Source organism: Lotus japonicus, chromosome 4, assembly GCF_012489685.1.
Source record: "Lotus japonicus ecotype B-129 chromosome 4, LjGifu_v1.2".
NCBI classification, from domain to species: Eukaryota; Viridiplantae; Streptophyta; class Magnoliopsida; order Fabales; family Fabaceae; genus Lotus; species Lotus japonicus.
The window spans coordinates 76571105-76585210 of record NC_080044.1 but is presented as its reverse complement, the minus strand read 5'-3'; the positions used below and the strand labels follow the sequence as shown (position 1 = coordinate 76585210).

Genomic DNA, 14106 nt, shown 5'->3' with positions numbered 1-14106 from the left:
AATGATTTCCAGACATATAAACAGTGGATACATTCAATATAAATTTATTTTTTCTCTTTATCTCTTTCTTCTATTATATATTACATGAAATACTTATACCTTCTTTCTTATTTTCTCAGAATGAATGTCTGCACTATGCGAATGTCTAAAATGAGGGGTTGTCTTAATGACTCATAACAAAGTTTGAGTTAAATAACTCATAATCCAATCACATTAGAGATAAGTGAGTTAGAAATTAATTAATAAATAAAATATATAAATTTCAACTCACTTATCTTCAATGTGATTGGATAATCGATAAATAACTCATTTAAACAACCCCTAAAATGATTTTCATAAATAAATAAGTGGGCCCATAGCCCCGTACCCATAGACAGTAAGAGTGACCTAACTAATTGAGTCAAAGTCAAGAAATAAACGTCCTTATTAATTCATGACACCCCACCTAACCACAGTTGTCCCATAGCGGCAAAACAAAACTCAGAAGCCATCACAATTCGAGACCAAAAAAGAAAACAATACGAAACAAAAGAGATTTTAACGGCTTTTTTCCCGCAAATGTGTGGAATTCATCGGGATCCAACTAAAAAATATCCTAATTAAACAAAAAACAAATAATTCCCACTATTTTTCTTTCCATTTTCCCTCACAGATTATCACAAAACACAAAAAATTCAATTCATTTTCTTCTCTTTCTCTTTGATGCAGCATGTAAAATCCCCTCTCTCTCTCTTCAATTTCCCAATCGCGATCTAGAGAGAGAGAGGATGGAGAGCATTGCCGCGCAGTTAAAGCGCGGCATCTCGCGGCAGTTCTCGTCGGGTTCCCTCCGGAAAACCCTCAGCCGCCAGTTCACGCGGCAAGCCTCCCTCGATCCGCGCCGGAACAATCTCCGCTTCAGCTTCGGCCGCCAATCCTCCCTCGACCCGATCCGCCGCAGCCCCGTCGATGACGACGACGCTGAACTCACCGTGCCGGAGAATCTCGACTCCACCATGCAGTTACTCTTCATGGCTTGCCGTGGAGATGTTAGGGGAGTCGAGGACTTGCTCAACGAAGGCATCGATGTTAACAGCATTGACCTCGACGGTCGCACCGCGCTTCACATCGCCGCATGTGAGGGCCACGTTGAAGTCGCCGCGCTTCTTCTCAGCCGTAAGGCTAACATCGACGCTCGTGATCGTTGGGGCAGTACGGTAATTTCATCCTTCTCAATTCTCATCATGTATTGTATGGTTATAATATTGCTATAATTGGAAATTCTGTTTACAATTCAGCTCGTGATTCTTGATTTGCAGGCAGCGGCTGATGCAAAATACTATGGAAATACAGAGGTTTATTATATGTTGAAGGCTCGCGGAGCGAAAGTGCCGGTAATTTATCATTCTCTGCATGTTTTATGTGTTGATGAATTCATGAATATGTATATGTAGCTAACTGTGAATGTGTATTAATATGTGTTGAATTGAATTGAGGGAGTTTTTGATTAATATGTATCTTTGATGTGGTTAGAAAACCAGGAAGACTCCAATGACTGTTGCGAATCCTCGCGAAGTTCCGGAATATGAACTCAATCCTTTGGAGCTGCAGGTTCGGAAGAGTGATGGTATTTCAAAGGTGTGTTTTTCTTTTTTGGTATATTTTACAACTTGGGTTCGACTAGGACACGGTTTCTGTTTTTAGAAATGTTTATTGATGCTTGCAACTGATATAACTATTGTGACTCTTGGGGCAGTTTTGTTTTCAAGTTTTTCAATTGAGGTGGTGGGCTGTAACATTTTGCTTTAGTAATGTAATATGTGTAGTAACTTGGGAATTGGGATATGATGGTTTCCAGGGTCCATTGAATTTTTACCTTGCCATATTCTTCTCAATGAGCTATGTGCACTGGGTTCTCTTTAGCAACCATGTGGATGTGGATCATTCATTTTTTTCAATCTTTGATTTTTGTTTATAGTTGGTGCCTCATGTGTTGATGTTATGTGTATTAGGAAAAGTTGCTGATAAGTGTTGGAAGGGAGTTTATGGATCTACAAGCATCTGACACTATTTAGTTACATAATGGCACATATATTAAAATTGGTTGCTTGTAGTTCTTCACTCTTGTTTGATCAATCTCTTTGTAGGGAGTGTATCAAGTAGCTAAGTGGAATGGCACAAAGGTTGCAGTGAAGATACTTGACAAGGACCATTATTCAGATCCTGAGAGAATGTACGTATATACTCCTAAGCAATGAAGCTTGTTTGTTTGAGTGTCTGCATGATATGCTTCTTGACTGTCAACTGGATTCTTTGATGCTACTTGGCTAAGTTTTTGTCTGACTGCATAATCACGCACTATTTTTCACTTTGATTTTTGGTTAAGTGTGGTTTAAATTGCTGCTTATTTCTGTAATTTATTACTGAACCTCGGCACTGAATTTTTTCTATAATTCACTCAGAAATGCTTTCAAACATGAGCTCACATTATTAGAAAGGGTACGGCATCCTAATGTGGTCCAGTTTGTTGGAGCTGTCACTCAGAATATACCTATGATGATTGTTCGAGAGTACCATGCTAAGGTAACCTTTCCATCTGTCCCTCTCATAGCATTGCAAAGGGGGATTTGTTTTTTTTTTTTAGGGTACAGACTAGGTGGAGCATTAGAGATGGTAAATCTTAGCGATAAGAGAAACTTTAGTGGAAGTAGCATAGTAAACCCCTATTTACAAATACATCATTGCTCATATTGATGTTGATTTTACAGGGTGACCTAGCAGGCTATCTTCAAAAGAAAGGGCGTTTGTCCCCATCAAAAGTTCTACGGTTTGCTCTTGATGTTGCTAGGCAAGTAACCATTTTAAGGAACTATATTTTATGAAATCTTTGTGAAAACGTCTTCAAGGTTGTTTATATAAGATAACTTGATAATTTGTTCTTAACAGGGGCATGAACTATCTTCATGAGTGCAAACCCGAACCAATTATCCACTGTGATTTAAAGCCAAAGTAAGACCACTTAATACAATTTGGTGTATACTTATGTGTGTATTTTGAATGAGATTTTTCTCATTGGGATTGCTGTTTCTTTAATATATGAAATTTCGGTAAGGTGCCAGAAATATTTTGCTGGATAGTGGAGGGCAATTGAAGATAGCTGGATTTGGCAATGTGACATTATCGCTAATCTCACCTGATGAAGCAAAGCTGGCAAACCCTGAGGATAACACGGATCTCCTTTCGAGTAAGTTTTTTAGCATATCCAATTTTTTAACTTGGATTTCATCTCCTTCGAAATTGATTAGGTTTTTATTCTTCAGAAAAACAATGCCATGCTTTATGGTTTAATTTAATTATAACGTGTTAAACATACAAGATTTTTGAATGCAATATGAATTTCCTTTTCAAGAATTGATCGAGTGTACACATTAGGATTGGAGATGACAATTTTTATTAATTAGTGATTTGGCTCTATAAATTCCAGGCTTGTACGTGGCACCAGAGATTTACAAAGATGATGTGTTTGATAGAAGTGTGGATGCGTATTCTTTTGGTCTTATTGTGTATGAGGTAACTACTTTTTTTCAAGATAGTTTTTCTTCATGAGATTCTTGTTTTTATGGGTTTGGGCTAGTATCTTGCCTTGCCGTCAGAAGGCACATGTGAAACCGTGATGCTTAGGCTAATGCACTTAAGTAGAAAAAAAATTGCCCTAGCAACCAGCTACAGATTTTTATGCTAGTGGTAAACACTCGATCTACTGGTGGTATTAGAACCAAGGTCATGAGTTAACTCAGAAGGGCAATAGGCCGGGCGCAAGTGCTGGGGGACAGGAGGGGAAGTTTGATGACAATGTTGTCTTTACGTTTTTTTCGTATGTTTTGTTAGACGTACATATAAAACCATTCATGTGCCTTCATCCAACAACTTAGCTTTTGGTATAGTTGATTTATAACATGGTATCAGAGTTTCTATGACCAAGTAGTCTAGAGTTCGATCATTGTTGTCCTTATTGTTCATGACATGTTTTATGTGTTATTTTGCTGATAGTTCTATTTAGTGATCTTATTAGTTGGGACTAAGTTCATAAAATTGTAGTTTGTTAATGTTATTGATGCACTTGCTTGTTTCAAAGTAAAAAGTTAGTAGCTTTTCTAAATGTATTTACTATTCTTGAGACAGTGATTTAGTTTTGAGAGCATTTTGATTTTTGAATTTATCAATCTGGTTTTCATGTATTAGTTGTCTATAAATTGGAATTCAACAATTTTTAAAATTTCTTTTATGAACCCCAGATGATAGAGGGTACACAGCCCTTCCATCCCAGGCCTGCGGAGGAGGCTGTAAAACTGATGTGCTTAGAAAGGAAAAGACCGCAATTCAAGATCAAAACAAAAAGTTATCCTCCAGATTTGAAAGAGTTAGTCAAATTTAAATTAAAAATTCAGCCTTCAAGCTTCACTTTATTTAAAAGCTGTCTAACTATCATGGTGTATGCAGGTTGATTGAGGAATGTTGGGATCCAGAACCTGTTGTCAGGCCAACATTTTCGCAGGTCATTGTACGATTGGACAAAATTGTTGCAAATTGCTCAAAGCAAGGGTGGTGGAAAGATACTTTTAAACTTCCTTGGTATGTTTCCTAGACTGATTATGTCCTTGAGCAAAACTTTAATTTCTTTGGAGGAATTCAAAGTGGTAGAGTTTTCAAGTATACCTTGAAATACTTCTAAACTTTGTGAGGTGGGAATATGTGCAGGAAATAAATAAATAACAAAGGACTCACCATCATAGAAAGGAAGAGATGCAGATCAGAGTTACATACTCAAAACCAACTTGTGAGCATCATGTTGGTGTACTGTTAATAGCCATCCTCAAAACCAACTTGAGCTCAAAATTAAGCATGAAAATGAATTTCTACAGTTTCACTTTTGTTCTCTGTCTGCTAGAGGGCCTGGAACAGCTCCTCTCTGTAAAATTTGGTCAAGAACATCTTTTCTAAGAAATTTTCTGATGGACAATGTGTTTTCTATACTTACTAATTGACCACCATGTGCTGCAAGTTGGAAATGTGTACTATTTGTGACATTATGCAGGCGAATGCTAATAAGAATAATGATAAGATATATATGGGACATCATTTGACACCAGGTGTTGAACTTGTAGACTTGCACTCTCATCGGTTGCCCAAATCCTTGTTTTCTTTTCTTTTTTGTTAAGCAGAACTGCAGAAGGACAAGTAGAATATTTAGTTGGTTATTTTTTTCAGATCTAAAAGCCATTTTGCTGATTGATTAAGTGCTGAGATTTCTGTGTCTACTTGTTGTTTTCTGAATTTGCTGGTTATTTTAGATCTAAATGCCATTTTTTTCTTTTCTCTTTACATATTTTTTCCATCTTTAACCTTTCTTTATACTCCCTCCGTTCCAAAACTATTGTAGTTTTAGTTTTTTCACAAAGTTTAAGAGTTCATTAATTGGTGTTATAATTTGACTGAAACACCCTTATTTAATATGAGTTATAAGAAAGAGAGAGAATAAAAATCATTGGTCAACTAATTGGTGAGAATTGTGATTGGTCAAAATAAGAGGTGGTACTTGGGAGATACACTATTAAATGAGGGCATGAATGGAAGAGAATGAGATAAAGTGCTTTGGATATGTAAAACAATAATGGTTTTGGAACAAAACAAAAAAGCTAAAACTACAATAGTTTTGGAACGGAGGGAGTAATTCCTAGGAGTTTTCGCTTTTATTATTATTAGCTGAACCAATCCGATCATGAATGAGTTTTTCGGTTAGGTTTCAGGACAAAAAAAATGAAAATTTGATTCAACCCAACTCGATCATGTTTGGTCTGGTCAGATCGGTTCCATTTTCTGCATCGCGACTCAGTGTTGGTTTCTATGCTCTGGACGTTTGTTTTGATTATTGGCTTCTTTACCCAAATGTGGTTGTACTACTGAACATCTAGTTTGCAGGATTTCATTTAGGCAACTCAATTGCAGGATCTAAAGGAGAAACAAAATTAGAGGGATAAAATACCATTTCAGAGATAAAAATATCCAAGAAAATGCTTCGTGCTTCAAAATCTGACCTTGCTGTAAATAAAAAAAAATAATTTATACCCGTTAGCAATACACGGGATTTGGGTTTGGCGCCCCACCCCTTAGGCTACGCGCCCCAGCCTTTTTTTTATTCCAAAATTACCCATCGGTAAATGATTTGCCGATGTCAAAATACCAATCGGTAAATCATTTTCCGTTATTGTTCCTCAGTATGAACACCTTTATCCCATTACCCAGAACACGAAGAACAATATCGGTTAATCATTAACCGATTCGTATATTGATATCGGTATATCATTTACCGATTGGTAATCTGGCAGTTTGATCACCTTTTCACCATTACTCCCCCATCCACCAACCCCTCCACCATTACTCCTCCCTCCAACAACCCCCCACCAGCCCCCCATAACTCGCCCAAACTACCTTATTCTACCATTACTCCACTCCTCCCTCACATTTCACCTTCCCACCACCACCACCATCTCCACATTTCCACCACCACCACCACCAACACCACCACCACCAAGGGAAAGCTTTTAACTTCTGGTAAGTGTTGTTAGCTTTGGTACTTTATTTATAGTTAGTTTAAGTAGTTAGTTGTTAGTTTAAGTAGTTAGTTTAGTTAGTTAAGTTGGTAATTTAGGCTGCTGTATCGTGAACTGAATCGGTAAATGAATTTCCGTTAATGTATCGGATTATGATATTTCGTTATAGTACCGGAATTTTATTTACCGTTATAGGGTCGGTTATTGATTTACCGTTTTTGTTCCAGGGATGACAGAGTCCTTTTTTTTGGTGAATCACAATTGATACATGCTGCTGGATTGGAAAATGATAATCCAGAGGAGCAGCCATCACTAGCTGAACCTCCGATTATATCTATAGATGTCTCTCATTTGTATCATACTGATCAGGTACTCATTGCACAAATTTTTGCATACTTTATGCTTTGTTTATGCCTTGTTTTATGCATTATGCCTTGTTTATCCTGAAACAGCGTTTCCCTTTGAAAGATGATCTTATGAAATGGGTTCGCGACATTTCTATGACAAATAATTTTGTTTTGGTGACAACAAAGTCTGATAGTGGTGCGAAGGGAAGAAAAGAATATGTCATTATGGGGTGTGAGAAGCATGGTGCGTATATTCCCTACAGAGAACCGGATCTTGTTGAAGGAACGTCAACACAAAAGACAGGTTGTCCTTTTAGGCTAAAAGGACGACGTACGAAAGATGATAAAGGTTGGTGGTTGAAGGTGATGGACGTTAGACACATCCATCTCGCAGCTGAGTCACTACTTGGCCACAATTACGCTGGTCGACTGAATAGTGAGGCGAAGGAGGACGTGATAAATCAGGCTAAGACTTGGGTTCCACCTAGAAAGATTTTGGCGTCCTTGAAGGAAAAAGATCCTTCAAACTTGACTACCATCCAACAAATTTATGGTGTTTGCAAGCGGTTCAGACAATCCGTTCGTGGGTCACTGACAGAGATACAATACTTGCTGAAGAAGTTGGACGGTGAGAAGTATGTTCACTTCGAACGAAATGAACCCGGATCGGAAGTGATTAGAGATATATTTTGGGCTCATCCGAATGCCGTCAAACTTTTCAACACATTCCCATATGTAGTGATCATGGATTGCACATACAAGACCAGCAAATACAAACTACCCTTGCTCGAGATTGTTGGTCTGACCTCCACGGATAAAACATACTCAATAGCATTCTGTTACATTGGCAGTGAGACCACAGATGACTACATTTGGGCATTGGAGTGTATGAAGTCTCTGATTTCTGACCAATCCAGGTTGCCTAGAGTGATTGTGACGGACAGAGATCTTGCCTTATTGAGTGTTGCTTCACAAAGCTTTCCCACCACCGCCCATTTACTATGCTTGTGGCACATCAACAAGTGTGTTTTGGCAAAGTGCAAAGAGTATGTTGGCACGGATGATTTTGCTCAAGAGGTTATGGACAAGTGGGCCGAATTGGTAGATGCTCCAACAGTTCCAGAATTTGAAGCTCATTGGATTGAATTGTTTAACATGTGCAAGCATAAACACAAGTTGAAATTTGCCACTTATTGTTCTACTACATGGTTGGTCCACAAGCAGAAATTTGCCAAGGCATGGACAAATCATGTGATGCATTTTGGAACAACAACAAGTAACAGGTACAAAAATTATGTTATGACTTGTTATATGTATTTCATTTCATAGATTATTACAGTATTAATTCTTACATGTGCGTTGTTGGTTTGCAGGGTTGAAGGTGCACATACCAGCTTGAAGTTGATGTTGCGGAACAGTAAGGGTGACCTGGCCACATCATGGGATGCGTCGCATAGTTTGACCACCAATCGTCACACTGAGATAGTAGCATCGTTTGAGCGCAGTATGAATAAAATTGATCACCTTTTCAAGACCCCTTTCTACACAAATATTAGGGGATTTGTGTCAATCAAATGCCTGAAACTCATTGATGCTGAACTGACAAGAATGCGAGTCTGCGGCGGCAGATGGGATTGCTTATTGAGAGAGACTCATGGACTACCTTGCGGTTGTCAACTTGCAGGTTACCGGTCAACCACTCTCTTGTCAACTACTTCCAATTATTTATATTTGTGATTCAATTTAACATGTCTGTGAACTTGCAGATTATGAGAGGATTCCGTACGAGGCCATTCATCCATTCTGGAAGAGCCTAAGTTGGGAGCATGTACCTGTTGTAGATACTGGCAGCTCAGATATTTGCGGACTAAACCATGGAGAGATGCACCCAGAAGTTGAGGCACTGACACGTTATTTCCATTCTTTGGATACTGGAGGGCAGAGTATGGTAAGGAGGAAGCTTCAGGCGATATATTGTCCTGAAAGGAGTACACTATGTACTCCTGAGCTTCGGATAAAGTCCAACCGCACTCCTAAGTTGAAGGAGAGCAAACAACCCAAGGGTCGAGCAATAGGATCCTTGACTCGTGATCCTTCAGCGTTTGAACTTACTGACAAGAAGATTAAAGAGGAAAAGAAGTCTTCACAACCAGCAAAGAGGAAGAAGCGTGTGAAGAAGTCTGATACAAGCCATTTCATGTGTAACTTTCCAGCCTTTCTCCATCCATATATTGACACAATTACAGATGTTGAGGATGATGGTAACTGTGGCTATAGATCCATTGCTGAATTACTGGGGCATTCCGCCGGTCAGGACGGTTGGCCTTGTGTTAGGGCTTCATTGATACAAGAACTTGAGACCAATGTGTTAATGTATAATAGGATGTGGGGCACAGATGTTGTTTATGGCTTACATGATCGTCTCACTCTTCCTATTGGTGACCCGGCCACCCCTGACAAATGGTTTCAACTGCTAGAGATGGGATACCTTGTTGCCACAAAGTACCAATTGGTTCTCGTATCCTTATCCTTTATGGGTTGTAACACATACTTTCCACTGATAGGAGCCGGCCCACGAGATGAGCATACTGTTATAGCTATTGGACATGTGATAAATCATTGGGTACAGGTATATTTTGACCAAATACACTAATATTTTAGTTGCCTACTAGCTTGTCGATTAATTTTTGTATGTGGAAGTTATCTAATTTTATGGTTATTCTCTAAAATGCAGCTCCAATTAACTCCTGGACATCCTATGCCGACTATTGCTCCCCAGTGGGATTGGCACGCTGATCTTGCCTCCAAATACTGGCGCAACCTATATGGTCCACGTTTAGGCATGTATGATGCACAATTCCAAGCTTGGCTTGGTGCTTTTAGTGGTCATGCGGACTATGTGGACATCACCACAGATTGAATGTTCTTGTATTGTGTAATATTAATTTGTAAACTCTCTGTAATTTGGTAGAATGTAGCCCTTATCACAGGTTGTTGTTAATGATGAAAATCTAGACATCATCGTAGATTGACAGGTTCATGCGTGTACTTTTGGTAATGTTAATTTGATGTACTTTTGGTAATGTTAATTTGATGTACTCTTGTCATTTTCATTTTCATTACCCTCCACCACCAACCCTTACATTACTCTCAACCACCAGCCTCAATCACTCTTCTACCATCCACCAGTACACCTTAAATGTTTTGACCGCACTCCTGAGCTATAAATATATGTTGTGTCTTGCCTCTTCTTCTTACTCTTCATTCCTCATCTTCCTGTCTATTGTGTCTTGCCTCTTCTTCTTACTCCTCATTCTACACAATGGAACAAGACCCAAATCCATTCCTCCGCCATTGCAAAGGTCAAAGCAACAACTCTGGCAGCTCTCGTCCTCTCATTCCTGGCCCGGCTGGCGCCATCCAGGCTGCCATGTATGCCCGTAGATCCACCCCTAACACACCACTCATTCTGACCCAGGAAATCGTGAGGCGTGTGCTAGATCATGGATCAACCGAAACCGATCATGATTTCAACTCACATGCTTGGCTATCAGCCCTGCAAGAGTGGGGAATAGCCACTCCGCTGGGCTCTCTGACAGCGAACGTTGAGAGGGTGGAGAATGTTGTTGCTGTTATCAAATCTTGCACTCCCAATGGGTTTGGAGATGCGAAAGTTACCCTCAAGGTATGTCTTGTCCTTGCTTTTGTAAGGCCTTGTTTTTGGTCCCCCTTGACTAACCGTTCTTATTTACTTCTCAAACGATTTCAAAAATTTAGGACCCCACGGGTGTTGTTGATGCTAGCATCCATCGCAAGGCCTTTACTCATAGTGAATTTGCGAATGACATAACTGTTGGATCTGTTCTCGTTCTCCAAAAGGTCTGAAACCTAAACATGAAACTTGCTTCATTTTTTGGACAGTTAAGCATGGTTTAATTAAAGTATACATTTCACTTGCAGGTTGCTGTGTTTGCACCTAGAGGAACTGTTTGTTATCTTAATATAACATTGCCCAACCTAGTGAAGGTATTCCCAAAAGATTGAGGACCCCATGACTTCATCGATATCACAGGGGAATAATTTTGTTTTCGGTGTTGCTTATGTTTAATTTGGTTGTGTAACCGTTTAACTTATTGTCATGGATTACTACATGCTTTGAATTATTTATATGTTGTCGTTGTTTCTGTTTTTTTTCATTATAAGAGTCATAATATTAAGACTAAAAATATAACACATGTAAATAAAACGAGGCAAGAGTCATAACATAACATAAAAAGTCCTAACATATACATAATAATGGATCCCACATAACAAGTGTAATAAAATCACTCTCCCCGACCCCGCCCCCTGCGACCTCTGGGTCCTCGAGCTCGACCTCCACGAACACCCTCTCCAGGATCACCCTCTCCACGAGCTCTGCCTCCACGAGCTCCGCCTCCACGGGGTCTGCCTCCACGAGCTCTGCTTCCACGAGCTCTACCTCCCGCAGCTGCGGCTCCTCGAATAGCAGAAAAGACAACTCCCTGGGTACCAACGAAGGAACTCCGTCGAAAGAGATCGAGTGCCCTCTCCGTGAGGATTCGGGGCTGTGTCCCTGGAGCAAGAGCACCTGGCACCTCCAGGGACTGCTCCAACAACTCCACACCCCTACGTATGGCAGACTGCATAAAAATAATATACAAAAATAATTTCATTAACAAAAATCACAATTGAATGAATAAAAATAATATACAAGGTTAGAATCCAAACTTACCACGACACTAAGCTCCTCCCTCTTATCCTCAGGGATGATGAACACATGGGACACTCTGCTATACCACCTCATGTAACTCTCCACCGCCTCTCCCGGATATGTAGCAGGTATCCCCTGAGGGCGGAGGTGCGGCTCAAACTCAGCATAGGCAGCATCTGTGGTCTCAGCAAGGGACCCCGTCGTCTGGATCTTAGAGGGGTGTCGAGGGATGTCCTGTATGAAGCCAAACTGGCGCATAACCCGCTCTGGTAGATGTCGGCTCACAGACCGGCCGTAAGGTGTCTTGATGTAGCCGGAATAGAGGGCTTTGGGATCCCGCGGTCGAACATCTCGATGGTCCTCAAAAGGGGTCCATGTGATATCATCCACTGTAAGCTCATCGAGCATGACTCGTCTCTCATCGAGTCCGGAATGCGCGATCCGAGACGTGGACCACCGCTGCGCCCTAGGCTGGTCCTGTGTGTAGCCGGGGACCTCCGTCCTGATAATGACGCTGCTGGATATGTACTCATACGCCCATGACAGCAAGAGGGAGGTGAACCCACCGATCTGCGCTGTCTTCCTGCGGGAAGCACGACTCAGCTGTTCGTACAAAGATGCCAGCGCAATCGCACCCCACGCGTACTCCGACACGCGACCGAGGTCCTCAAGCATCCCGATCCAGTAGACAGTAGTGTGGTAACCACCACTCTTGCTGGCAAAGAAGGTGGCACCAAGCTGGTTCACCAGCCAGATCCTAGCAGCATCCTCATAGCGTCCTTCTACAATGAAATGAATTAAGTTAACAATTATTAATAATACGCTAAAAATAAATACAACTTAATAAAGTAATGATTAAGACATACCATCCATAGCAGACGTGTACATGGTCTTCAGAGTAATGAACCGAATGTTCTGGCCACCTGCCGCCTCAAACTCAACCAGATAATCAGCAACAGATCCTCCCAGGAGCTGGGCGCAGAGCGCTGCAACCTCATCTCGCTCCCCTCTGCCCGGAGTGTAGAACCTCGACCCTGTGGGAAGATGGAGAAGAGCCGACACATCGTCCAGGGTGATAGTCATCTCCCCGAACGGCATGTGGAAGCTACTCGTCTCCTCATGCCATCTCTCAACAAGGGCCAGTATGACAGCTGGGTCTGTCTCCGGTAACCCGCACCAAGGCAGGTGATACAAACTCGTCTGCTGCAGCAGCTGTCGCACATGTGTGTGGGCCTCTGAATCGCCATCACAGGGGAGGTTCCATACCTTCCCCCCAACAGTTGCCACCCTCAATGTCCGACGGTCCACGTACCGCGGGTCTGTGCGAAGAAGTTTCTGCCACGTCCAAGGAGCCTTGTGGTCAGGATAATGCGCAAGAAGCGAAAGATCCTCAGGCCCCCCGGGAAACGGTGCCACCCTCTGGATGAGGTCGTCATCCGCACCGCCCTGTGCCCCCTCCTCTGGCACCACATCAGCAGCATCAATCTCCTCCTGGAGAATAAGAGGCTCCTCCTCCTCACCACTGGCCTCAGAAGCAGACTCCTCGCCACTGGGCTCCGAAGAAGACTGCTCGCCAGATGTCTCCTCAAGAGGTAACTCAACCATCGGAGAGACCGGAGTAGGATGAGGCTGAGGCTCAACCGGAGTACCTGACGGAGCTGTAGCAGATGGACCACCTGACGGAGCTGTAGCAGACGGACACGGAGACGGAGCCCCGGCCGGAGTAGCAGACGGAGACGGAGACGGGGCCGAAGCCTCAACCGCCTGACTAGCTGCTCGATGGTCGCCGCGCCGCGTAGAAGCATGCAAGCGCTCGTGGCGATCCTCTGCATCATCGACTATAGAAGATCGAGACCTCTTCCTCCCGCCCTTCATTCTCCTATGAAAAGCAAACAAATTTAACATCAAATTACAACTTGAAGAACTTTAACAGTTACAACTTGTACAAACATCTCTCATATAGCAACAAACATCTCTCATATAGAAACAAACATCTCTCATATAGCATCAACACCCTTTCTAATTTGTCAATCTAGATAACTAAAATGCAACATTAAGGAAGTTCCCTAGTTCTAATAAGCCGATACCATCAACACCCTTTCCCAGTGTCATGACACTAAAATATTTGAAAATTTGTACAAAATATTCAGCCCAATAGATGGAGGAAAACTAAAAAAAACTGGCTTAAAAAAACTGGCTTAAACTGGTTTACAATCGGGAAATGTTTTCCCATTACAGAATCGGAAAAACATTTTCCATTACAGAATCGGAAAATGTTTTTCCAATTTTACAGTAACCCAGAACCAGAACTGGAAACGACCCACTCGTGCCCATGACCGTTCCATGCCATTTCAGTCAATAAAACCTACCTCTAATCAATAATCAACTACCCTAGTGTTCAACATTCACCTAATAATCCATCAACTACCTCTAATCA

The 14106-nt window shown here is 41.4% G+C and overlaps 3 protein-coding genes across 4 annotated transcripts; all 3 read left to right on the top strand.

The window, feature by feature from the left end:
- The first annotated feature begins 509 nt into the window (after positions 1-509).
- LOC130712789 (integrin-linked protein kinase 1-like) lies at positions 510-5128 on the top strand. 2 transcript variants are annotated; one of them, XM_057562602.1, is made up of 12 exons: positions 510-1196; positions 1299-1373; positions 1513-1617; positions 2127-2212; positions 2442-2562; positions 2748-2827; positions 2926-2988; positions 3099-3223; positions 3464-3549; positions 4275-4399; positions 4480-4611; positions 4738-5128. In XM_057562602.1, exons 1-12 carry the CDS (start codon positions 768-770, stop codon positions 4742-4744), a joined length of 1434 nt encoding a protein of 477 aa, XP_057418585.1. In that variant the 5' UTR covers positions 510-767; the 3' UTR covers positions 4745-5128. The 2 variants fall into 2 exon arrangements, with proteins under 2 accessions (XP_057418585.1, XP_057418586.1); XM_057562603.1 differs by having other exon boundaries at positions 620-1196; positions 1278-1373.
- On the top strand, positions 4888-8303 carry LOC130713382 (protein FAR1-RELATED SEQUENCE 5-like). The gene is made up of 4 exons (XM_057563154.1): positions 4888-4950; positions 5075-5160; positions 6827-6959; positions 7043-8303. The coding sequence occupies exons 1-4, from the start codon at positions 4888-4890 to the stop codon at positions 8264-8266; spliced, it is 1506 nt and encodes a 501-aa protein (XP_057419137.1). The 3' UTR covers positions 8267-8303.
- Positions 8304-8339: 36 nt separating this feature from the next.
- LOC130714334 (uncharacterized) lies at positions 8340-10617 on the top strand. The gene is made up of 3 exons (XM_057564233.1): positions 8340-8621; positions 8704-9566; positions 9672-10617. The coding sequence occupies exons 1-3, from the start codon at positions 8342-8344 to the stop codon at positions 9855-9857; spliced, it is 1329 nt and encodes a 442-aa protein (XP_057420216.1). The 5' UTR covers positions 8340-8341; the 3' UTR covers positions 9858-10617.
- The last annotated feature ends 3489 nt before the right edge of the window (positions 10618-14106 follow it).